At 43.2% G+C, this 27930-nt stretch overlaps 1 protein-coding gene across 1 annotated transcript; it reads right to left on the reverse strand.

The window, feature by feature from the left end:
* Nucleotides 1-27847, reverse strand: COQ10A (coenzyme Q10A). The gene is made up of 5 exons (XM_083169133.1): nt 27545-27847; nt 14804-14959; nt 7506-7698; nt 4972-5073; nt 1-2008 (listed from the first exon to the last, which is right to left on the reverse strand). The coding sequence occupies exons 1-5, from the start codon at nt 27667-27669 to the stop codon at nt 1841-1843; spliced, it is 744 nt and encodes a 247-aa protein (XP_083025259.1). The 5' UTR covers nt 27670-27847; the 3' UTR covers nt 1-1840.
* Between the last annotated feature and the right edge of the window lie 83 nt (nt 27848-27930).

Consider the following 27930-nt stretch of genomic DNA (forward strand, 5'->3'; position numbering starts at 1 on the left):
TAACTTTACAAACATGGTTTTTATTCATGTTGCCCCTGTTTTTGTTGGTTTGTTTGTACAGCTCAATATAACTGGTAAGCAAATGTTGCATTGACCAAGCAGATAATAGGATAACTACACTGACACAAAGGAAGGTAAAACGGTAAATATTTCACAATGAGATGGGTGTGTCTACATTCTGGTCTTCAAGTCACACTAAATGGAGACAACACCTCTATTTTACATGGAGAGGTTTAAGGCCCAATAAACAAAGACGTGGTCCCTGTCTCCCCTTAAACATAAGAAAACACAACAATGGATCACCCGCCAATAAAAGTGAATTTTGCTGTGAGTTCTCCATGTTGTTGATAGGAGTTAAAACTACAACAAAGGCATACATGTTTCCTACAACCATAAAGCACTGAAACCCAAAGCACTGAATCTAGAATGTTTCTCAATAAGATGAGCTCTTGGCTCATCCAGCACCAAGAGGATGGCTGGGCAGTATTGCACTTGTCTGTAAACGCCTGTCTACCATTATCACTAGGAAGTAGGGGGCAGATTTATTAAGCTTGGAGAAGAAATAAACTGGAGATAAGGTAAAAGGAGATAAAGCACCAGCCAATCAACTCCCAACTGTCATTTTCAAACACAGTTCATTGGCTGGCACTTATCTCCAGTTTATCTCTTCTCCAAGCTTAATAAATCTGCCCCTAGATTTCCAGCTCTTCTCTGTGCTTTTGGCACCCACGGGTCTTGTTTTTAAACCTTAACAATGTTGGTCAGTATATACGCACTCATTCACTCTCTTTCTCTAGGACTTACATATAACTTGTAAAATTAAAAAAATTTAAAAGAAAAAGGAAAAAAACATTCTAATGGTGGCATTACATTGTTTGAAGACCCTAATTCAAATTGTATTTAATTCCAGACAGAGTATAGCGTTAAGTTGTGGCACTCTGTATCTTCTAGCTCTTCGCTTGCATCCAGACTGAACATTGAGCAATACAGTGAAATCACTCGATTGGCAGAAAGACCCCCGAATCCTACTACCTCTGCATTACCCTGTTGTTAAGACACTCAATCCATTGCATAGAATGTTCTGTGTTACACGATGACAGTTATACTAATGGGTTACTCTCCCGTCAATGATACATGCACAGTCAGATCCTTTCTTCCAGTAAGATCAAGAACAGTAGTTTGATGTGCAGGTGTATAAAATGCCCAATCACTGACAATAGGGATCCGACGCACAGAACCCTACGCCCAGGCACTGGCATCCTCTCACTGGGACTGCTGTGAGAGTAAGAGTGTCGTACTACATGATACTGAATGCAAGGTGTCAAGGGACATGCAAGGAGTATGGTATAACTACTAACAGCGTGTAGAATAAACCATCGGGTGCTTATTGTGATCAGAGGAGCAGAAAATGACTAGTTATAAATACAGACTTAGACTGTGTCAGTTGTGCCATTATAGCAGGAGGAAGAGAAGCCCCCAAACAGGAGTCCTGTCCATGCCATCCCCTCCTCTTCAGTTACAGCTAAATACCTTAAAAACAAATATAGGAGAAAACACTCTTAAAATAACTCTGTCCCAGGAGGTGATAGCCGTCCTAAGGTGCAGTACACCTGCCACTAGACACTGGTGATAACTTATACATATATTTTTCAGCACAATCAGATGTGAAATTAAATAAATATTTCTTTAAAAAAAAAAACAAAGAAAAACCAAAGTGTGGTTCGTAAGTCCCAGTGAGTGCACAAAGCTTTGAGACTCATGTTCCATATACATTGTGTGAACTTTGGGTTGGCATGGCTTTCACGGTCTCTCCCTTTACAGTGTGTCCAAAGCAGCGTTGTCACGTCTGGTGGATTTCATGAAACATGAGTTCACGGGGAATTGGTGTTTCTGGACCATAAGTCTTCCCTGCCCGTCTCTCAAAGGCAGCAACCATCTGCTTCACTACCTCATCAAAAAAGACAGTGGCAAGTTGGGAATGCAGCAGGGAACGAAACTCAAAGGAGATCTGTAAGGTGGAGACAATAAATCAGGTTATGACACAGCGCCAAAGCTGGGGGTGCACAAAAGGGATACATTGACAGGAACTATAATGATCACATCTTAATGGTGGACCATGAGCCACAAAATACATTTCATCATATCTAAAAGTAAGAACTATATTTAGTCAGTGATTTATTTTTGTTTGTTTGTTTTTCTATAGAGTAAAGGCCCATACACACTGGGCGATTTTGAGCTGAAAGCAGCTGATTGTGTACCGGGCAGCGATGAGTGGCATCATTACCGGCAGCTGTCACTCATCTTATGCAATTACCAGCAGATGAGCAAAGGGGTGGACGGCTTTCCATAAAAATATAAAATCACTTAAACAAGCGAAAATCGCTCAGTTTTTATGACGATTTTCCCCATAATCGTAATCCATACATGCTGGGCCTACAGTGTATGGACCCTTACGGATATTTTGGATTGAAATAATGAAGAGTTCTTCTAGCTTCATTATGGTGACATTTTTAAGATCGTCTTTTATGAATGTACATTTGTTATATGGCTACAGCTCAATGAAGTGGAGAGAAAGATTTATTCCTCCACTCTTTTTAACCTTATATTTCCACAGAAAATAAAAATAATAAAAACCACAAGATCATAGAGGAAGAATTATAACCCGTAATATTCCACAGGATGAAAATGGTGTCATCTACAGTGGACACCTCACCAGCGCCAGAGTAAATGGGTTTTCTGGTATAAATATCCTTTGCAATCTACTGGGAAGGTTTATTCTCATTTGCTGCCTTCAGTCTATTGTATTGTAATCCTCCTTCAGGCTACCAGAACGTAACTTGTATATAGTAACTTTATGTAGAAATATCAGCACATTGTGTAAATTGAAGAAAATTTCATAAAAATAAATAAACGTAGGTGTAAACATGCAATTTTGCCATATGACAACTCCAGGAAGAGGCAGGATAATTAAGGGAGTTTTAGAGAAGTAAAAGGAGCATTTGGGATATGTAAAAAAAACACCACATTTAAATAAAGAGATTAGTGTAATTCCAACTGTGGAAGTAATTAAAACAGTGGAATGTTTGGTACTTATATGTTAGTTGGACGCCCACTAAGCTATTTGCTTAGTTTTACGTGTCCACTCGCCACGCTTCGGGCTTGGTGGCTCGCCACACTATATAAAATCAACTCCGTGCTGACACGGATAGTGGGGGTATGAGCGTACTAACTATAGCGGGCGCCCAACTAACATATAAGTAGCGAATGTTTTGTTTTAAAATGTTGCGATTGAAGTCTTTGCTCAAGCTTGGTCATGGCTGTAACCTACAGATTAAATGTATACTATCAGACATGCCAGTGCCATCTTGCTAAAGTTGTTCTGTCATTTTGTAAATATACTGTCAAAGAGTACACAACCCAATCCCGGGGATCTACCAACAGTTCACATTTTCCAGACCACCACGCTGGTGCACAGATGCAGTCATTACTAACAGCACATTCATATTGCAAAATGTAGCGTCGCACCGGGACTTTGAAGCGGTTCAGCCCTGTTGCGACCCTGCATTTTGCGATGTTCAGATCCCTACAGCGACCTGGCAATATTGCTGGTCCGCTGACGTCATGCGGGGGAGGAGGCAGCGGTTGAACGGGAACCAGGTCAATCAATTACCGGTTCGCAATGCGGAGTTGCTGGACTCGGTAAGCCCTTTCAGATCGCACCAATTACCAAGTTGAACTGGCATGAACCTGGTGATAAGGTACAATCTGAAATGGGTATAACGGTCATAGGTTCTGCATTCATTCATAACAGACATATTTGTCAGACCCACAGGTAGTCTGGAGAACAAACTGTTGGTAGATCTCGAGGACAGGTTTGGCTACCCCTTATATATTCCTTTTGGTGGTGAGCTGGGATATGGCAGTCCACAGGAAAAAATTATGATGCAGACTGCGGTCAGTGGGGATTGTGACCAGCCTACAGTGGTGTAACTTCTACTCTCCTAGAGTCCAGGAGAAACAACCCATTCTGGAAGCTTAGGCAAGTAGAACATCCTGTCAGTTCCTGCCCACTTTAACAGAATTGCATTACCATGGTGTTGACCCTGCTACACAGTGGGATGGGGCCATCACATTGTCACACCCCTGCATTTGCTCCTTGAATGTGGAAAAAAATAGGAAAGTATGGCGTAACGATCCCTAACTAGTCTTACTCTATGACTAATATACATATTAGTAAGGTAGTGCATCAGAGATATCCATATCACCAATACACATACTCGTAGGGTAGTGCACTAGAGATATCCATACCCCCAAGAGTGGTATAAACGAGGAATCAAATTAATTCAGCATATTTCTTAGGTCGGACTGCAGTTTCAAAGATAAATATAAGGCATGACAAGCTTAAACTAGAACATACATGCTTTACTACCCAATTCATAGAAATTTAGATTTACAGAAAATCTGATTGATTATATAGAACAAGTATCGACTGTGCATTTACAGGGGTTGCAATCATTGTGACCGGATGTTTTTATGGCGAGGATGGCTTGCTGTCAGAGGACGGTGAGAATTGCCCCAAATGGCGAGGTTCGCGGGTAATGCAGTGAGCCCGCTGCATATAGCCGCGAGCATCGCTGTTTTGACGGGCAACACGCCATTTCCACCTCACTTTTTAGAAGTAGGGAGGGGGAAACTGCAAGTGCAGGGGGTCAGATGAATACTGAGGGCGGGCTATGATGGCGAGCAATAGGCACTGCTCGATGTCATAGCTCGCCTGATCGGCATGAAAAAAAAAAAAAAATCATCTGATTGTTCCTTGGGGGGAGACACTATACAGTAATCCCTCATTCCCCACAGACATGCTCACATGCTCATCAAGCGAGTCAGTAGCAGACACCAGGATGTCTGCCATAATTCTGGAACTCTGGAAACAGCACTTTCAAATCTTAATATTATTTGTAAATTACGTACCGAAAAGTCTACAGTGCAGGTACGAGGATACCCAGGGATGCCAGGACTAAAACGCCAAATGGTTTCCAAATGATTGAAAAGTCGACCATCTGTACAAATAGCCTAGAGACACAACAGATAAAATATATGTTAGGAACAGTTACAGGCAAAAGACCCATTCCAAAAAGAGTAGCTGTGCGTTGGCCCAAGTTCTAAATTTCCTGGCTTGAAGCAATCTCCAGTAATATATTCTCACTCCATGTCTTGTGACCTTGAAATCTACCTTACCCTTTAAATGCTAAGAAAACGCTTTGGAAAGTGTCCAACTTGGCAGAGACCAATTTAGATTTAACTACAGGCAAGGAGGAGAGGATGAAATCACACTGCAGCAGAGTTGTGTGAAGAGCTATTAAAATTCAAATGGCGATAAACATAATCACATGCACACACAATGTTATAAATACAATGAAATACATAGTTAGGAGCAAGGCCTAGTAAATGGTGAACTTTGGAAAAACCATGTTGCACTGCAGAAGGGGAGGAAGGAGAGGGGGTTAAAATGTGAGGACAAATAAAGCAGAGATGTGGGTCCTCGCAGACAGTGGCGTAGCTATAGCACCGCAGCCCCCGCGGTCGCGGGGGGGCGCTGTGCATATGGGGGCGCCGGGAGGGCTGCGGTGCTATAGTAATCCCCCCGCTCCCCCATCCCCCGCAGGCTTACCTGTCCAGTGTCCGCGTGTCCCGGCTCCCCTCAATGCTATGGAGACGGACCACGATAAAATGGCCGCCCCATAAAGCAGACTGTTCTCTGAAACTGTCTGCGGTATGGGGGCGGCCATTTTATCGTGGTCCGTCTGCATAGAATTAATTGAAGCCAGGAGGGGAGCCGGGACGCGCGGCGGACAGGTAAGCCGGCGGAAATGGGGGGAGGGGGCATGGGGGGCACGGGCAGCCGGGGGGGGGGGGGAGGGGAGGGGGCGCCCCCCCATTAACGGCAGGGGGGGGGGGCGCCCCAAACAAAGCTACGCCACTGCTCGCAGAGCTTTAAAATTGCAGCATAAAAATATTCTGCCCAGTGCTTGTGAGCAAAAACAGACACACTATCACTATTCGCATGTAATAAAAAATAAAGAACAGCTTACAGCCCTTGCATCACAACCTGGTTTGTACGGGTGCAAATTTTACCTAACTCTAAATGGTGCAGATCATATCAAATAGTACTACACCAGGTTATTATACAAAGAAGAACAAACCCCCAATGATGTGACCTATTACTGCAGGGGTGGCCAAGCAATTAGAGGCAATAAGCCAAAAACCGTGTTATGGGAAGACAAAGCAGATACATGAAAAAAAACAAAAAAAAAACCACAAAGGGCGCGACCTAGCTCCCACAAGGCCACGCCTAATTTTTAAATGGGGTTGTCGCCTAGCTTGTGACACCTCAGCTTGTAAACTAGCAGCACATTTATGCTTTTTATCATCTTTATTTTAAACCAGACATTTAATATATTTATTACACCTTGTCACACATTTACTTTAATCTTAGCAACCCAGTTAAGCACCACAAAATGCCAAATGAGACATTCGTATAATATTCTTGTAGCACTCAATTTGCAGGCTAAGCCTACAGCTGAATCAGTCCCCACCACTAGTGACAAAAATAATGGTACTTATAGGTTAGTTGGGTGCCCACTATAGCTAGTACGCTCATACCCCCACTATCCATGTGGGCGTGGAGTTGAATTTATATAGTGTGGCGAGCGCAGCGGGCCACCGAGCCTGAAGCGTGGTGAGCGTAGCGAGGGGACGCGGAAAACTAAGTAAATAGCTTAGTGAGCGCCCATCTAACATAGAAGTACCAAAATAACTTACAAGCCTAGGAAAGAAGCTGGTCCAATAGGGTGAAGCACTGGAGAGAGCAGCATAAAACACACCACTGAGGAGCGGAAATAAAAAAGGTGGCCACTAAGAGGGACCTCCCTTTATAATTTCATACAAGCAAGAGGGCTGGGTTTGCCAAAACAGGAAAGGAAAACCCTGTCACACCAGAGAACTCAGCTGTGTGTGAGCGTGGCAGGGGAGTTCCTCTTTTTAAATGGTTAACACCAAACAATAACTTAGCTGCACAGTAAATGAAACTACAAACAGTGCTATTTTTCAGCAGGGACCAGCAGGAACTCAGTTTCTGAACCTCTAATTAAAAATGACATCATCAGGAACTGGGTTCCTGAACCTGTTCTGGGCCAAAATGTACTTTCCATAAGATAAGTTTTATTTTAAAGTCACCTGTGAGTGCCTTTGTTTCTAAATACGATATATAAATCTCTCTTTCTCTCCCTCTTTCTTTCTCTATCGTTATTTTTTTTATTTAATTGATCCACCCCCAGACCTGGAGTTCCTGGACCTATTTTTCCAGAAAGATACAACGGACAAATACAGAGTTCTGACAACTTAAGGGAATGTTTACACATTTAGCTGGTTACTGATCACTGTTTCTAGCATGGTTACTTGTGAAGATTACATTTACAATAGATGCACAGGTGTATTATACTTACTTTTACAAGGTGAGGGCGCACCAGCGTGAGGACAGAGGTGTATCGCTCCATAATAGGGGGGAAGCCTACTTCCAGCTGCGCTTTTGCATATCCTGTGCGTTTGGAGATAACTGCAGACTTTTTACACCAAGGGACGAACAGTTTGTATTCTTCCACATTGGACACCACTTCGTACATCTCCTGCATGGAGTACCTGAAAATCATGTGACATTTAGTAACAGGCAGAACATCTTTGCACAAAAGGAGAGCTTTCAAGAAAAGGTTTCAATAAACAGAATTAAAAAAAAAAAGCCTATGGTACCCAGATGCTAGTCAGCATTATCCAATTATATTAAGTCAGTAAAGCTAACCAAGGACCATTTATCCTGTGCAATCAGTTCGCTAGCTGCGCCCTACTGGCCACTACACTAGAAACAATATCTACAACACAGTGTGGAGATTTGAAGTCCTTGCTTTCGGCCTTACACCAAGGCATCACCATATCAATGTCAGCAGATATTTCTGGAACCTCCGTAGACCGAGCAAACCTGGCCATACACCTTATCATTCCAAGTGTGATAATCTGATGATGTGTGGGAGCAAATTACATCTCTCCGTTTCATCCCACAAACTGTTGATTCAACTAAAGTTAGAGATCAAATAGGGTTAACTTCAGCCAACTATGGTTTCCCTGTAGGGCTGCCAGTATAGTCCATGTTTTAAATATATTTATGCTTAAGCACAGGTGACAAATATAAATATCCTTAAAACCTGGTCTGTAATGGCTGCAGTTTGGGAAACTCTGGTGTATAGGCAAAGGTTTTTTTTTGTAAAACAGAAGAGGACACACTGTCCACCTAATTCTACTGCAGACACTAGCAAATTGCTGTGAGGGGGTGGAAATAGGGGATGAGAAGTAGCATGTGTGGCATACTCTCTCCCACCCAATTTAATGGAGCGTGACACTTGTCTGAATCTCAGCCACCCCATGACAAAACCAGAATGTGAAACGGTTCTATCATTATAGAATGAGATCACATTGGCTATCTTGAATTCAAAACTAAGCTGTCCCTGTTCTGGGATCCAGTAGAACACAAGGCAGGAGCAGCTTTGCCTGTCACACGAAAAGGAAGTGTTTGGCGTTCCTCTCTCAGGTGTCAATTTTGACTTGTAGAAGCCTCCAAAACAATATAAACAGGTAAAAATAAAAGCTGAAAAGTATATAATGTGTTTATAATAGAACGCAAAACTTCACTATTATTTTTTTTTTTGGGGGGGGGGGGGGTCTGGGCTACTACTAGATCAGGATTTATATGTGTATTGGTTATTAATTATATTGCATGCAGGTGCCCATTGGAGCAATTGAAGAGAATGTATATAGAAAATATATGTGTGCAAATCAGACAGTTTACAGCATCTTCATCTCTATCAAGATGCTGTAAACTGTCTGATCTGCACACATATTTTCTATATACATTCTCTTCAATTTCTGGTTCCTTAGGGTTTTTAAAGGTTTGAAGAACGAAGTTACAGCACCAAAAGGATTGAGGAAATCAATTTAACATGTGGCAATATGAATTTTTAAGCACACGGAACACTAATACGGCCTACACACATGCCGATATTAAGGCATTTTCTAAGCGATTTTGCTTAGTTTGGCAAAGTCGCTTAGCAAATGCCCTCACATCGGTGTATGTGTGGGGGCTATATCGGCAGCCGTGCGCGTCCCCGCGCGTCTTTATCGCTGGCCGAGATTGATGGACAGTGTCCATCAATCTCGGCATCGGCAGTGTTCTCCCACCGGAGAACACTGGCGCTGTCTGCTCACTTAGCACACAGAGCTGACAGCTCGCTCTGTGTGTGGGCTGTCAGCTCTGTGTGCTATGCGATAGCGGCGCAGCACAGCCCGACCTAGCATAGCTAGGTAGCCCTGCACACATCGCTATGTGTGTAGGGCCCATTAGGGGAACATTTACTAAGATGTCGAAGATTCTATTATTTATCACCTTCTACAAGATAATAGATATAACAGGGTTGCCGACCCTCCCGGAATTTGCGGGAGTCTCCCGAAAATCGGGTCCTTCCTCCCGCCCCCCGGAAGGGTGGGCAACCCTCCCGGAATCAGGGGGCCCCCACTGAGCCCCCCGATCGCGGCATTTATATGCCGCAATCCGCGGGTCTCAGGGGAGGGGGCGGAGCTAAAACGGCACAATCGTGTCATTTTAGCCCCGCCTCCTCCATGGATATCACTTCTTTCGGCTACTTGCTGTAATGGGGCGGGGCTTAATGACGTCACCGTTAAGCCCCGCCCCCAAAACTCGTAATGCAAGATTCCTCTCCGGGCTTCTCCCGGAGAGGATTTGTTGAAAGTCGGCAACCCTGAGATATAATGTGATTTGTTGCTATAGGCAACATCTCATCTTCAATAGAATTCTCATCTAAAGTTAATTTACCTTAAAGTTTTACCCGCACATGTGTGCCTCATGCACTCAATAGGTGTTTCCTTATTGATTGCATGAGACACACTATCAGGGTTATGTGACAAATGATGGACAGCCTGATTGCCTAGAGTTACAGCTAGTACAGCTGCAATGCCTCAGTGACTGTGAGAGAGGACTAGTTTGGCAGGAGATTCTGTGACCAAGACAGATCAACTTGCTAATGAGCAACGATGTCCAAGGTAATGTCAGCATGAAACTCAGAGAGAATCACCAGCTATAGGCAACAGTAAGAAGCTCATATAGTACACAACGGTGAGCTCTGTGCAGTCATTTGCAAGGCAATACAGGCAACTGCAGATCAACTGACTGCAATAGGTCAGCCTGGAGCGAGCAGCCAGTTTCATCAAGAATGGCCCTGTCAGAACTCCACAGGGCAGGGTAGTGTAGTCAGAAAGCACTTATGAGCATTAGTTAAACCTGCAGTCAGCTGACCAGAAGTGGCTGGTTCTAGTAACAGTCATCATACCCCAGCTCTCAGACACAGACACAGAATACAGCTAATAACAGGTGTATATACAATGCTCTGCAGATCTGCTTCAGGACACATTGGGGGATATTCTAGTTCACTGGGAAAGGCACAATCACTCTCTTATGGACAGAACCATGTGCACTGCAGGTGGGGCTGATGTAACATGTGCAGAGAGAGTTACATTTGGGGGGGGGGGGGGGTTATTGTTTCTGTGCAGGGTAAGTACTGGCTGCTTTATTTTTACACTGCAATATAGATATCAGTTTGAAGTACACCCCCCACCCAAATCTAACTCTCTCTGCACATGTTACATCAGCCCCACCTGCAGTGCACATGGTTTTGTCCATTAGAGAGGGATTGTGCCTTTGCGAGTGAACTAGAATAACCCTCATTATGTGATGTATTTGGTCTGCGGTTACACACCTCTTCAAGCATAAGGAGCCACAAGTACGGACATGCACTAAATAGGAGGCCTATGGTTACAACAGTAGTTCCCAAACTTTTTAGAATCATGGCACCCTAGAGAATCAGAACTTTATCAAGGCACCCCTAGGCTAAGAGATATGTAGAGAAAAAATATATATACAATGAAGTAGATTGTGTTTATATGTCATCCTTAGGTTCTCAGATGCGGTGAGGGACTGGACTCGCTTCTCTTTGTCCACATATTTTATGCTTAGCAGCCACCAACACTGGTTTTGTTTATTACATTGACCATTCCAAAAATGAAATTGAACCTGGACAACCAATCCAAAGCACCCCTGCAAGTGTTCCACTAGGTTGCCCTTAAATGAGCTACATAGTATCTCATCATTTATGTGCTTATGGTTTGTATAATCAGAAGCTTATTTTACAGAATATTAATTAAATTACACCTGATAAACACCAGTTAGGCAGCAAAACTATGTCTGCAAAAATGCCCCCATAACACAACGGGAATGGATTGTATAGTCAACCTAAAGATGGTCGACAGTCATTAGGTTGACAACGCTAGGTCGACATACTGTAAGGTCGAGAGCGGTCTAGGTTCACATGGGACAAGGTCGACAGTCAAAAGGTTGACATGGGTTTTTCACTGTTTTTTATGCAAATGTCAACACAGTCGACATTGACACAGTTTTAAGTGCACCACTGCGCTCGCTATGCTTCGGGCACACTATTTTATTCTCCCACCATGCCCTAGTGGATGGTAGAGCATGAAATACCGCTTGTCGGCACATGTCGGCTCAAAAAACAGTGGAAAAACCCCATGTCAACCTTTTTACTGTCGACCTAATGCTTGTGTCAACCTAATGACCTGTTGACCTTGTCCCATGTCGACCTAGAGCTGTCGACCTTGCAGGATGTCGACCTAGTGGTGTAGACCTAATGACTGTCAACCATCTTTACGTGGTAATTCTCTGTGATGGAGCCCAGCATATGTAATAGCAGCAGGTACTGTATAACTATATTATATCAGATAGGCCTCTGTGGTGGAGCCCAGCATATATAATAGCAGCAGGTACTGTATAACTATATTAGATCAGATAGGCCTCTGTGGTGGAGCCCAGCATATGTAATAGCAGCAGGTACTGTATAACTATATTTTATTATATCATATAGGCCTCTGTGGTAGAGCCCCAGCATATGTAATAGCAGCAGGTACTGTATAACTATATTAGATCAGATAGGCCTCTGTGGTAGAGCCCCAGCATATGTAATAGCAGCAGGTACTGTATAACTATATTAGATCAGATAGGCCTCTGTGATGGAGCCCAGCATATGTAATAGCAGCAGGTACTGTATAACTATATTATATCATATAGGCCTCTGTGGTAGAGCCCCAGCATATGTAATAGCAGCAGGTACTGTATAACTATATTATATCAGATAGGCCTCTGTGGTAGAGCCCCAGCATATGTAATAGCAGCAGGTACTGTATAACTATATTATATCAGATAGGCCTCTGTGGTGGAGCCCAGCATATGTAATAGCAGCAGGTACTGTATAACTATATTATATCATATAGGCCTCTGTGGTAGAGCCCCAGCATATGTAATAGCAGCAGGTACTGTATAACTATATTAGATCAGATAGGCCTCTGTGATGGAGCCCAGCATATGTAATAGCAGCAGGTACTGTATAACTATATTATATCAGATAGGCCTCTGTGGTGGAGCCCAGCATATGTAATAGCAGCAGGTACTGTATAACTATATTATATCAGATAGGCCTCTGTGATGGAGCCCAGCATATGTAATAGCAGCAGGTACTGTATAACTATATTATATCAGATAGGCCTCTGTGGTGGAGCCCAGCATATGTAATAGCAGCAGGTACTGTATAACTATATTATATTATATCATATAGGCCTCTGTGGTAGAGCCCCAGCATATGTAATAGCAGCAGGTACTGTATAACTATATTATATCAGATAGGCCTCTGTGATGGAGCCCAGCATATGTAATAGCAGCAGGTACTGTATAACTATATTATATCAGATAGGCCTCTGTGATGGAGCCCAGCATATGTAATAGCAGCAGGTACTGTATAACTATATTATATCAGATATGCCTCTGTGGTGGAGCCCAGCATATGTAATAGCAGCAGGTACTGTATAACTATATTATATTATATCATATAGGCCTCTGTGGTAGAGCCCCAGCATATGTAATAGCAGCAGGTACTGTATAACTATATTAGATCAGATAGGCCTCTGTGATGGAGCCCAGCATATTTAATAGCAGCAGGTACTGTATAACTATATTATATCAGATAGGCCTCTGTGGTGGAGCCCAGCATATGTAATAGCAGCAGGTACTGTATAACTATATTATATCATATAGGCCTCTGTGATGGAGCCCAGCATATGTAATAGCAGCAGGTACTGTATAACTATATTATATTATATCATATAGGCCTCTGTGATGGAGCCCAGCATATGTAATAGCAGCAGGTACTGTATAACTATATTATATCATATAGGCCTCTGATGGAGCCCAGCATTTATAATAGCAGCAGGTACTGTATAACTATATTATATCATATAGGCCTCTGTGGTAGAGCCCCAGCATATGTAATAGCAGCAGGTACTGTATAACTATATTATATCATATAGGCCTCTGTGATGGAGCCCAGCATATATAATAGCAGCAGGTACTGTATAACTATATTATATCATATAGGCCTCTGATGGAGCCCAGCATTTATAATAGCAGCAGGTACTGTATAACTATATTATATCATATAGGCCTCTGTGGTAGAGCCCCAGCATATGTAATAGCAGCAGGTACTGTATAACTATATTAGATCAGATAGGCCTCTGTGATGGAGCCCAGCATATGTAATAGCAGCAGGTACTGTATAACTATATTATATCAGATAGGCCTCTGTGGTGGAGCCCAGCATATGTAATAGCAGCAGGTACTGTATAACTATATTAGATCAGATCAGATAGGCCTCTGTGATGGAGCCCCAGCATATGTAAAAGCAGCAGGTACTGTATAACTATATTAGATCAGATAGGCCTCTGTGATGGAGCCCAGCATATGTAATAGCAGCAGGTACTGTATAACTATATTAGATCAGATAGGCCTCTGTGATGGAGCCCCAGCATATGTAATAGCAGCACGTACTGTATGACTATATTAATACTAGTGCATTTCCTGGGGTTTCTCCTGCTCTGAAATTATTGTTTTAAGGCATATCAAATTTCAATTCTATATTGGATGCGTGATCTATGTTGTGAATGGTTACAGTAAATTATACATTTATTTATAAATGCACAAGAATAATATGCACTATATTACAGAGGCTGTTTTTTTGGTTCACTCGACACTAGAGCACAAGGACCCCCAATAAATGTACCGCTTTGCACGGCACACTTTACCGTTCCCTTTGTTAGCGTAGATAGCAAAGTATGGAAAAAATAAAAATAAAAAATATAAAAATCACAAAAAACCTCTATAGATACCAGTCCCTGCTCCAGTGTTTAAATTCCTACAAAAGCATACACAGGTGTGGTATGTTAGGTGGATACAGTCACAATGAAGACCTGAAGCATGTCGGCAATCACCACATCTACACAACATGTCAGCAAAACACACCTGATGGCCGAGCGTTCACTTACCTGGTCCCGGCAGCCAGGTGACTGTCACTTCCGGGTCAGACCTCTGAGGTATTTCCTCATATCCATAACTCTTCCCCTAGTGCATAAACATTAATCCTTCCAGTCTTGAAACAACATGATATGCAATCATTGGAGAAACATGAAAGCTGCACTTGTCCACCAGTACTTGAGGTTTTCCCAAACATACTTGCATAAACAGAGCTGAGGCAATTCAGCATTTACTGTATCTATTTCCTCTTACCCCATGATTCTCCGCTCAGAGTATTCCTTCCTCTTGTTAGTGAGGGGTCCAGTGAAACCCAGGAAGCCTCGACAGTGCTGGACACAAGGGTTGCTGATGCCTTGCAAAACCCCTTTTGACGTTCTTGTCATGAGAATGCCACAGGAAGACAGATGTCTGCAAGACAGAGAGAACAAGTCAGAAGAGTACAACAACATGGCGTTTGTGTGGACACAAAAACCCCAAAAGGCATTTCAATTGGCTGAAACCTGGGACAAGGAATTTCTCACCAAGTGTGGGCTATAGAAGTTTATTGTCCAGCCATTTGCTAATGTTACTGAAATCTATTTATAAACTTGTCTTATTATGCCTAATGCTTCCATCACACCTAAATAATTAATTACCGTATATTCAGTCTGTATTTTTCATTTATCCTTAAAGCCTGTAGTGCGATACCAAATTATTTTAGTATGAATTACTAGCATTCATTCTAAACACCTACAGAAACTAAAAGGATTTTTCTGTGTATTACTTTGGATCTACTGAAAGCCAAAATCCCAGCTTCAGTTCCACTGCACATGCACAGGCCAGATAGGCAGCTCACTGATACCCCAGGTCCAACCAGGGTCACTTTGCGGTGTGAAAGGGCCTTTTGAAAAATCCCGGGTCCTGCGACCAGGGATAAAAGAAGGGTTTTACCCCAGTCTGACCTGGGTTGCTGGGCAGTGTGAATGGATAACCCGTGTCAAGTGACCCAGGTCCCAGTCACACCATAGGGAGGAGGCAGCATCAGCTCCAAGTGCTGCCTCCTCCCCCGCCCTCCAGTGACCGTCTGCCCCGCTCCTAATGATGTCAGCGACCCGGCTTATTGCCAGGTCGCTGCGGGAGCTTCAGCTCACAATGCTGAGTCACTCCCGTGAAAGACCAGTGTCCTAATCCCATGTGCGATCTGGCATTTGCGGTCTGAAAGCAGGATGATACATATACCTGCAGAGACCAGCCCCGAAATGCAGTAAGTTAACCCTTAAGGTGCCCACACATGGTGCGATTCTTACATAGCATCTAGTTCATATCGCAAGGTGTTTGTTTTGCCTTGCGATGCGCTCTCCCATGTAGTCCATATCGCAAACCAAAATAGTACATGCAGGCTGGTATTTTTGAACTACATCACATTGTGTCTAGCTCAAATCACACCCCGTGTAGGGAAATCACATGCGATATGTACTTTACAGCCAGAATCTGATTTGTTGCCAAGGACAACATCTTTTACTTAAAAAAACTCACACTTTACCCCTTACACACTATACCATATGCGGCACTGCCGATATCGCTAACATTGGGGCAGATGTATTAAGCCTGGAGAAGAAATAAAGTGGAGATAAAGTGAAAGGAGATAAAGCAACAGCCAATCAACTCCCAACTCTCATTTTCAAACACAGGGCAGATTTATTAAGCTCAGTGAAGTGACCGAGCTTATTAAATCTCCCCCCACAATTCATTGGCTGGTGCTTTATCTCTTCTTCAGGCTTGATACATCTGCCCCAATATTGTCAGTGCCACGAAGCGTACGACCCGTGGGTAATACACTGGGGCAGATTCATTAGGCCTAGTGAAGTGGAAAGTGATAACGCACCAACCAATCAGCTTCTGTCACGTTACAGGCTGGGTTTGAAAAATGACAGTTTGGTGTAATATCACCTTCCACTTTATCACGTTTAATAAATCTGCCCCAGATAACATTCAGTGACCCCACCAAACATGGAGTCACTGACGATATCGTCAGATTTGACTGCATGATCAGATGATAGGGGTTATTGTTAACGATCCGCGGGAGGGTGCATCGTTAACAATATAGTGGGTACACACTGAACATTATCATGCATATTATTAATGAGAATTGAATAGTGTGTTGAGCAGCTCTGACTAGTGCAGTTCCTTACATATACATCCAACATGCCACTGAGCTGTCACTGCCATAGTGAGCACTCCCATCAACAATTGTACAGAGAATATTGGGCACATGAGTCTGCCGAGGATTCTTGTACATACGGGTTTATATACTGAGATGGGAGTTCTATTTCAGATGGGATGTTGCCTAAAGCAACCAATCAAATTCTACTTATTCCTTTAGCACATGGGTCTTCAAACTGCGGCCCTCCAGATGTTGTGCAACTACAAATCCCAGCATGCCTTGCCACAGTTTTAACACTCCTTTATAGCAAAACTGTGGCGAGGCATGCTGGGATTTGTAGTTTCACAACATCTGGAGGGCCGCAGTTTGAAGACCCATGCTTTAGCATCTTCTAGAACAACGGTGGGGAACCTCCAGCCCGCGGGCCGTATTCGGCCCCTGGAGCCGGTCTGTGCCCACCCTCCCGACGGCTGTACAGCGAGTCAAGTACAGGCGAAATCTCGCGAGATTTTGCCTGTATAAGACTCCCTGCACAGCCGCCGGACCACACAGTCTGGCGACTCGTAACCTGCGGCAGCCACCGGAGCGTGGGATGGCTGCCGCAGGATGATTTGTAAGTTGTTGTTTTTTTAAAATGGCCCCCGAGGCATTATGCCTCATTGAAAATGGCCCTCGGACCTCAGAAGGTTCCCCACCCCTGTTCTAGAAGATAACAGAATCTGATTGATTGCCCATAGCAACATCCCTTCTGAAACAGAACTTCTATCTTAGTAAATAACCCCCTTAGTGTTAGAAAGGGTGGACTGGAGGCACACGGGTTTGGGTCGACTACATTAAGGTTGACATGCATTAGGTCGACTACCAAAGGTCAACAGGACTTCACCCGAAATAGGACAATAGGGCCGAAAGGTCAACACAAACAATAGCTTTGATCATGAGGCCATACTGGTTGCAAGTGATACAGGCTTCATGCAGGAGACATAGGAAAGCATGTAGAATTTAGTGATAAGATGGTGCAGAACATCAGCATTTGATTTTAAGTAATGAAGCAAAGTTTCATTAAAGCGGTCAAATGGTCAAATTAACCATCACAGTGCGCGCATATGGGGATTAGAGAACCCATACCAAACTCAAAGCATGAACGTGATTTTGCAAAAGTGAACGTGGTTTGTGCGGTTTCTCAAAGAAAGGTTTTCTCTTTCTAGGGAAACACAGCTATGGGTCAGAACTGGAAATGCTGCAGAACTGGCTCTTTCCACAACCTAATGAAGATTCTGAGGACTTAATGTTTCAGCCAGATGGAGCATTGCTACTTTGGGCACCTGCAGAACTGATAACACACTGCCTGGCCCCCAAGGATTTCCTGACATTCCAGTGTGTGACTTATTGTGGGGATACCTCATAGATCATATTTTTGTTCCACCATAATAACTAATCTGAATGACCTCAAAAACAAAATGATGGCAGCTGTAACTTTATTGGAAGACATTCTGAGGGGCATTTGGGACCAATTTAACTATTGTCTTGATGTTGTTCATACAGCAGATGGAGGGCACAGAGTATTTATAAAATGCTTAGGAAAATTTGATAACTCCTTAAACAGTTTCTGACTCTGGGGGTTATTCAATCCTGAACAATATTTCCTTCAGGCGGAAATATCAGCCATATTAAAGTCAAATCTACATTGTTGGGCATGGCCGCTAGATTGTCACATCCACGGCTGTTTTTGCCAACCCGACTGTCTGAATCTTTTCAGAAGATTTTCTAAAAATGTGTTTAGAATCTTTTCTGACACAGAGTAGATCAAATAGAAAACACCCCATTATTCTATATGCAACATGGAAATTCTCACTTACTTTAATTTTGACTACTATCATAACATTTTCAAAAAGGATTCCAATGTTTAAAAAGACATGTAGAAAAAAGAGTTTGTGCAATGTTGGAGGCTACTCAGACCATAACCAACTGAGGTGGGTATTCAATCCCCCCCACTATTTCCAATGGGGGAAATAGTGGGCGTCTATTCAATGCAGTCTTTCCCAACAGCATTTAAGAGGTATCTCGGCAGAACGGACTGGTCGTTTCCATGGCCGTATCTCAACAATCCATGGCCGTTTGTGGCCACGCCCCCGTTTCCCCAATCAGCAGGTGGGACATTGAATCCCACTTGCCGATAAACAGGCGAGCGGGCCAGGGCCACGACGACCCAACAGTTGTGACCCGGGATTAAATACCCCCTAATTGTGTTCACAAAAGATTATTAATTAATTTTCTAATATAGCGCAGCATATTTCATTGCGCTTTACAATAGGAGACAGTGATACAACAAGCTAAGTATTTACAGACAGGCAAAAGTATGAGGGCCCTGCTCGCAAGCTTACAATCTATAGAATTGGGATCAACGTACGTTGACGTGTTAAAACCTGGGCTTTTAATACAAGTGTGAAAGATGGAAACACTGGTTTGGACAGTTATTCATCAGAGCTCTTGACAAAATGGAACAGATTGTATAAACTATTTCCAGCGCCTCCAAAGCAAGAGGTGGACCCCTCACAAGGGAGAATAGCCCAACAGTCAGGCATTTGAACAGTCGGGATTCAGGATCCCGACTTTCGGGCCTTCATCTGGCACCTGTAATTGTATTCATTATTTAAACGCTGTAGAATGTGTTGTTGGAGTTTATAGTGTATTTCCTATAATATTCTACTAAAGCAGCTCTCTCCCTGCAGCTGAAACTTAAGAGGGCCACAAGCAGCCATTTCACCTGGTTCTTTATCATACTGGATAAAATGGAGGCCATTAGTCTTTTGTTTAGTCTACTCTCTGACCCCTCCACCACCAGTGTAAATTGGAGGATCTAGTTTTCCAGTGGTTTACAAAATGGGTGATGTCCAGGAAACCAGCTGCACAGTGCTCTTTTCAGGGCTCACATTAATCACATGTTGCCCTTTCACATTCAATGTTTTGCATGTGATCAAGTTCCCCGCTGCCGGAAGGGAGCCCAACTCGGAGGTCAGACATGCAGCACATACAACCTCTGACGGGACTGCACATCGGATCGGATGTCATACACATTGTGATTTGGGTCGATTTCACCAAATTTCTCGCCCCAATCCACCGGAATCGTATAGTGTATGGGGGGCCTTAAAACCTATAACTGAAGAACCATCAATTCATGTAAACATGGCATTTGCATAAGAAAACACTAAGAGAAAATAGTACAGTCACTAGAAACTATGCAGTAACAAGGAAACATATTGTGAAGTTAAAGAAAGGGGATTGCATAATATGGCATAGAACCAACCACTCAGATCACCTTGAGATGACAATTATTTGTTTAGGATATAAAGGACAAAGGAGTTGTGAGGCCATACTGCAGACGAATAGGAGTGTTCTCTGAAACAATTTTCTATGGACAATGTCATCAAGACAGATGAAGCGGGGTATCCTATTAGCAGCGGTACTTCACAGCTGCTAATAGGTTTGCCCAGGGATATCCTTTTAGCCTCAATGCTGGCTTTGCTGGAAGTTGAGATAACATATGGGATTGAGGATTTATCCCCTTTCCCTTGTTTTTGCCCTGTAAAAATGGGTGCTAATTGGTACCTCGATAATGAGCATTGATCATTAATAGCGATATCCAGCCATTTTATCCACTGAAACTGCATTGAGGATAATAACATATCGTCCTAAGTGTCAAGTGAAGGATGGATAGTGGCCATGTACGGTTTCAGGGAACACTGCCATAAAACTCTGCAGTTTTTGTACAGATAAAGCTAGCTCAAAGCAATGGCTTTCTATTCATCTGTTTTTCAACTACCAGCGTTAATCCATTTAATATGTTAGAGAAAGCACAATATTTGCTTACAATGAATTATATATAAAATACTACCGTCTTAAGGTCCATACACAATAGGCGACTTGGACAGTGTGTACAGGGCAGCAATGAGCGGTGATGTGCACTCCCAGCCATTCATTTACTGGTATTACCAGCAGATGAGCGAGGGAGTGAACATCCACCTGCTGAGTGGATGCACTGAGCGTTTTTCAGCCCAGCGATTTTCCCCATAAACGTTATCCATAATACACACTTTAGTGTAAATGTGCAGTTGTTTAAAAGAATGTAGAAAACTAAAATAAAATGGCCAGACTTGCACTTTACCATATAATAACATTAATATTTGCATTTCCACCCCAAATATAGGCTTACCATACCTTTCCTTTAAACCAGAATGCTCATGGATTATACAGGTTCTGTGGCTGATCAAAATCAGGTGAAATGCAGGCTTGAGGTCAGCCAGCCACAGAACCTCTGTAAATCAGACAAAGATGATTTCACAAAGTAGTGGTATTATTATTAAATAGTAATAAGAGTTCTCCAGCTAAACACATTACAGATGTTGATCGACACCTCCCCCCACATTTGTGTCTCCTTTGCCAGCATACTCCCAGCATTGCTGTTTACCAGCCAAGGCCTTGCTTGGCAGGACTGTGTGTCCTAACTTACACTTCTGCATGAAATGTAGGATACCGTACATTGCTATTAATTCCACAACACTAATCTGTCCAGTTACACATATTTGAGTGTGTTTATATATATATAGTTTTTGGATATTTGCACAACAGTTCACACTGTCATTTTTACAGATGCTTAGAATCACAATGACCATGACTGACTTTAGAAACATGTCTCTTATGTTATCATGGCATTGTCCGTCTTATGTTACCACCCAAAGACTTCACAAGTGAACTAATGAGCTCCACCTGTGAGCTTTTAAAATGTGTGAGTAATGAGTACACCAGTGCACTGCTAGGTGACCCAGAAATGGGAGCTGTTGGTCAGAGTTTAAGAACTTGTTTCACATGTGAACAGCCAGGTGCATGTGCATGATTCACCTGGGGAAAGACATTGAAATGGAATGCACTGTAGGTAGAAGCAGTACAATGCTCTTAGCAATTTTCTACTGAAATACCTTGGCCCTGGTAATCATTTGGATGTTACTTTAAAAGGACCATACATGCGGTGTAAAGTAGACTATGGTTGATTTTTACTATAGGATTTACCATTGAAGTGCATGGACCAGATTTGTTACTATGGACATATACGCTGTATGCGACATAGTAAAAATAGACTGTCTGCAAATTCTCATTTCATTTGGGATACCTGTATCACAAGCCCCTTAACACTGTGCGATTTTGGCTTACTTTCCTTACGATTTTTACTTTATATTCAAAGTTAAGCCAAAATTGCACCATGTGTATGTCCCTTAACACATACCACCTACACCAGTGGTGTCAAACTCATGGCCCTCCAGCTGTTGTTAAACTACAAGCAGCATGCCCTGCCACAGATTTTATGTAATCGAATGCTAAACTGTGGCAGGAAATGCTGGGATGTGTAGTTTTACAACAGCTGGAGGCAGTGGCGTAACTATAAACTTTGCTCCCCCCCTCCAGGCTCCTCTCCAGCACGTTTCCCCAGCGTGCGACATGATGACGTCACACGCATAACGGAAAAGCTGAAGCAAGAGAGACGAAGAGAGACCAGCAGACACTGCTGCTTCCCTTGGCTCCGACACATCCAAGGCCACCCATGCCCGCCCATCCTGTACACAGTAGCCAATAGTCGGCTCTGTGTACAGTCAATAGAATGAGTGGGGGAATTTGTCATCTTTGCCATGGCCCCACCTGCGCTGTGGCTGAATCGCCTCCAGTGCTCAGTCAGTGGGCAGCGGCATGTCAGTTCGTCGAGCAGGTGCTGGCGCCCACACAGGCCCTGCTGCTGCTTGCTCCCCCAAGCGGCTGCTGGGGCTGCCTTACAGTCGTTACGCCACTGGCTGGAGGGCCATGAGTTTGACACCACTGACCTACACACTCCTTCATGGCAACCCTCTTTCAGCAGGATAACATGCCCTGCAAACACTGCAAGAATTGTTTAGCAATTGTATATGGAACATGACAATAGTTCAAGGTACTGACTTCCCCAGATCTCAGTGTGACTGAACATCTGTGGGATGTGCTGGAAAAACAAAGCTGAGTCATAGAGGTCCCACCTCACAATTTACAGGTTTTAATGGATCTGCTGCTAACATCTTTGTTCCAGATAAAACAGGATACTTTGAGAGGGCTTGTAGAGACTTCACTCAATGTGCTGTATTCAGTGCCGATCAGGCAAGCTATGATGGCATAGCCTGCCCACGATATTCAAATGACCCCCTGCACTCGCTGATTCCACCTCGCTATTTCTAAAAAGCAAGGTGGAAACTGTGAGTGTGGCCATGAAAACGGTGAGGCTTGTGGCTATATGCAGCAGGCTCGCTGCATTAGCCGCAATCCTCACTGTCCTCTGACAGCGAGGATTTAACCAGAGCACAGAATAGGGCGAGCGGCCGGCCGGCGAGGGGGATGAATAGCAAGGATGGCTTGTTTTTGGCAATCCTCGCCATAAAAACACCCTCGCCGGCCGCATTAAATGCACCTCAATGGGTGACACATCGAGGACCTGCACAACATTAGGCAGGTGGTTTTAGTATTGACTGATCGATGTGTAGATATACATATATACACACAGATGAAGTACTACTTACAGCTCATTGCCAGAGACTTATGGAAAATATACACACATAGCATTAATGCCTGTATAGGCCCACAAAATATGCATGCTTGGAAAAAAATTAATTAAAGAAACCATCATGCATATTACACATAATAATAATAATAATAATAATAATAATAATAATAAATAAAAAAATACAAATATGCTGATCATGGTGCTTGAATTTGGGAAGTGGTGGCAGAGCATCTGCTCTCTTCCTGCTGTCGCTGTGGATAAATTGGAGATATTAAGCTCTGAAATGGCAAGTAAAGGAAAGTATTGCCAAGATACTTATATCAGTGACGTCTGCCGATGCAGCTACAGTATGTTATGTACCCTTGTAACTGTATATTTGCTTATTTGTTGTTTATGCACTGTCATTGGGCACTGCAGAACCCTTGTGGCACTAATATATATATATATATATATATATATATATATATATATATATATATATATATATATATATATATATATATATATATATATATATATATATATATATATAGGACAAAGGTGTACCGGCACTCTTCCTTAAGGATGCAGATACTTGAGGTGCCTTTCCGTTTCTCAAGGAAAAATGTAACCACAAATAGGTAGATGGCACTCACAAGATTTGTATAATTTCTGCGCGGCGGCAGCAATGACGAAATGAAACAGTTACAAATAATGGTCTCTCTCATGCGCCATTAGACATCCCTGCAATGACTGCTTATGCATATTACCACAATTAAACAAGCATAATTCTGTTTGTTCTATGGGCAAAGTGCCTTGTTAATAAGAGGGGTCAGAGAATGGCTAGACTGGTTCTACAGGTTGAGTCTCCCGTATCTGAAAAGTCAATATCCAAATTTGCGACAGACAGACATAGTGACATCTTTGATTTGTTATGGTTCAATCTACACAAACTTTGTTTCATAGGTAAAATTATTTTAAATACCATAGAAAATTAAGTTCAAGCTAGGTGTATATGAAACAAATGCATTCCATGTTAAGACTTGGTCCCATCCACAAGATATCCCATTAGCAATTATTCCAAAATATCGGAAAATGTAAAGTCCAAATTGCTTCTGGTCCCAAACATGTCAGATATGGGAGAGTAAAAATGTAGCTGAATGGAAGGAGACAGTAAAGGCTCCGCCGCATAGGTCTGAGAAATCGGGTGAAATCTGCCCAAACTGCATGTGTATGACATCGGATCCGATTCGCAGTCCTGTACGGCTCCCCTCCCGGGCAGCAGGATCGGACAAGACTTCTCCCCTCAGAGAAATCGGACAGTGTATGAGGGCCTTTACTGCTGTAACCATGAATTACAAGTGATCATATATGTGTAAGAGGATCACTAAACACACAGCCAGTCAGACCTAGGAATTGAATTGGCTTAAAGCAATGGAAGACCACATTGCAATCCATCCTTGTCAATGAAGAACAGAAAAGTGAGGCTACAATAAGCAAACACTCACTTAAACTGGACAGATAAAGAGTGGGAAAACATCACTATTGTAGGTCTGCTGAAAATCTATTTTAGCATAGACACACATAGGATAGTGGAATAAATTGGCATCACCAGCATGTATCCATCCTTCTTGTGTCAGTGGTCCAAGTTGGTAGTGGTAATAGGGTGAAAAAAAGGGTTCTTGGAGCACTGTTTAAATGTCACAGCCTACCTACAGATGTAGCGCCTGTCAACTTTCGCCAGCCCCCTCCAGGGGGCGTGCGTGCATGAGATGCTTGTGCACCCAGTGGCAACGGAGCTCCCCCCAGGTCCCCGCTGCCCCATTCCGACGCTTTTCCCCATCTTCCCGCACATCCCTCCCAACCCTGCCCGTCTCCCTGAAGCGAAGACGGGCAGGATCCCGGCGCCCAGCCGCCGAGTTTAATGGCGTTCCTGTCAGCCGGCACTTGCCAGAGGGGGCATTCTGGCTTGCGCCTGGCAAGGACAAGGGACGCTCCATATGTATCTCCTAACCCTTGATCTGAGGCCATACTAGAGACAATGTGGTAAGCTGTTGTCAATGGTCCTTTGTTCCTAGTTGCATTCACACAAAAAAAATCTAGAAGCAATGCCATTATGTTGGTGCAAATTGGGGCAGGATGCAAGTGGATGTTACACGGCCCTTCTATGACACGCCTAAACATACATATGACTTGGTATTTTTGCAATGCCACACAGGCTACATCGTAACGGTTCCACTTAATTTTTCCATAGACTATAAAGGTATGCAGGTTGGATGCTCATTGTTCATTGTCCTGCTACCAATCCTTTTGTTTATTGTATTGATCTCTATGCCACTCATTATTAGAATCTCATTTTCTTGTATGGTGCTACCCCCACCAGTTTATTTTTACATTGAAAAATTCTCAGTAAGCAGTACAGACACATATGGTTTGGGTGATCACAATAAAAAAAAGAACATCTTATAGGTTTCTGTAACTAAATGCCATTAAACTATACTGTGAAAAATCATATTATGCCTGAAAATGTAAGACCGCTATCCATATCAAAATATAAATGAACAAATGAAATAGAAATTCCAGCATTTGCATAATATAAAAAAAAGGGTCACACAACCCGAAAACCCTTGAAACACACATTACGCTAGTACAAGGAGTGCACAACTCATTCTTGAATCTGTTAGAAGTTATTTCCACTGATTGAGTCCTGAATTTGACATTATTACTGACGTCAGAACTACGAATTTGCTTCCAATGTACAGTATGTCTCAATTCTGACAAACAGCTGACCAGAGGATTCCTGGCCTCACATGATGCAGTCTGCTTTTGATGCAGGTTGGCTATCAGATAACACTGCCTAATTTCCAGTTGCATACTGTCAATACATGCCTTGTCTCAATAGGCTGTTCAGCTACATGCCTACATTTCACACCCCCTTGGCTGATTGCAGAGCCAAGGTACAGCAGCTGTCACAACTGGTTCTTTATGATGCAAAGAGCTACGGTTCATAAAAGGGATCTTTGCATTATAAAGTGATCCTATAGTACAATCAGGCGGCTACTGGGTTGTACAAAAGAGATACAAATGATGCTTAACTGCCTGGTTTCACACACTGGGAGATTGCTGAAAAGGGAATGATCCGGTCATCTACACGCCTGGGAATGCCATGTTGCTTTATGCTACCTTCCCTTTAGCTATGCATACACTTCACTTCCCTCACTGATAAGGTTTCTGTACATAATAGTTTAGGTTGAAAGAAGACTATAGGGGTGTACACACAGTGCAATGTACTTTCTATTCAATACCGATCGTATCGGGATTGAATTGCACAGCGCAGTGTACAGATTAGATTTAGACAATATAGCACATGTCTGTATTATATAATCTTGCCTGCATAGTCTAGTTTTCTATTTGAATTGGAGGCCGCGTGTCGGGATCGAATCGAAAGTGATTTCGATTTGATTTTGCAGCAAAATCGAACAATATATACACCCCACTACATACATCAAATTCAACCTTTTACATATGTTGTCTAAAGGTTAAATCCCCTTTTGAATTTTTTTTTACTTCAATTCCACTATAGATTGTAAGCAGGGCCCTCCTACCTCTATGATGGTTTGTTTCTACCCAGTTTGTTTAATTACTGCTGTTTCCAATTGTAAAGCGCAACTCAATATGCTGCACTATATAAGAAACTATAAATAAATAAATACATACAATTTCGGCTAAATTAGGGTTATCGGTTGTACCCCTGGATGTTTTTATCCAATAAATGCTTGTCCAACCTTGATTTACACACTGGGTGATTGCTGAGAAGGGAATAATCCTGTCATCTACATACCTAGAAATTAACCTTTCCCATACGCTTAAACAGCATACATACATCCCAAGGTTTATGTATACATTAGCTGTATGTATTAGCAATAACTTGCCTCCCTGCAGGCGTAGGACAGAGGGGTGGAAGATAAGTGGAAAAATACAGACAACTCTAGGTAGCAGGCATGAAACTGACTATATACGCCAAAACCTCAAAGGTCCCTTGAGCTATAGATATATATCACACACATATACATACACCTGTCAGAACACAGACTTCCCCTGTTTCTATAGGCCCCACACACACACACACACAACTGCGGGGCGCCGGGCTTTTATCACAAATCTCCGGCTGTTTCCCCTTACGGTCACACACAGCATTTCATTTTGACACAAACTACTGTACTTCAGCCCAATAATCACGTGACTAAAACCCCCTCCAGGCCCCGCCCTGTACCCGCGCGCACCCCACAAATACACTCACCGGATTGGGTGACGCTGCGCTCGCGTCCGGCAGCCCCGGAGCCCCTGGAATGTCGCAAGCCCGACGAAGTCGCTCAAGGAGCGCGCGCCCACGCCGGTGAGGCGGCTCGCGCACTTAGCGGCCATTCCTGGTTGGAAGCGGTTCGCAGTAGACCGATGTGAGCGGAGTGTAGCTTGGGAGGAGCCGCTGCTCGGCCGGACTCCTAGGTCGTCTGACCTCCGAAAGATGCCGGTTCAGTTCGCCACAGTCCCCTGACTCCTACGTCATCACGTTACCATGGCCACCACGGTGACGTTTTCTCGTGAGATCAGCGGTGACGTTGGTAGCAGTGGATCCCGGGAGTTGTAGTCTTGTTGGTATGCGGCGCCATTGCGGTCTGCTGATTG

This window comes from Crinia signifera, chromosome 2 (genome assembly GCF_055691185.1).
Source record: "Crinia signifera chromosome 2, ASM5569118v1, whole genome shotgun sequence".
Lineage (NCBI taxonomy): Eukaryota > Metazoa > Chordata > Amphibia > Anura > Myobatrachidae > Crinia > Crinia signifera.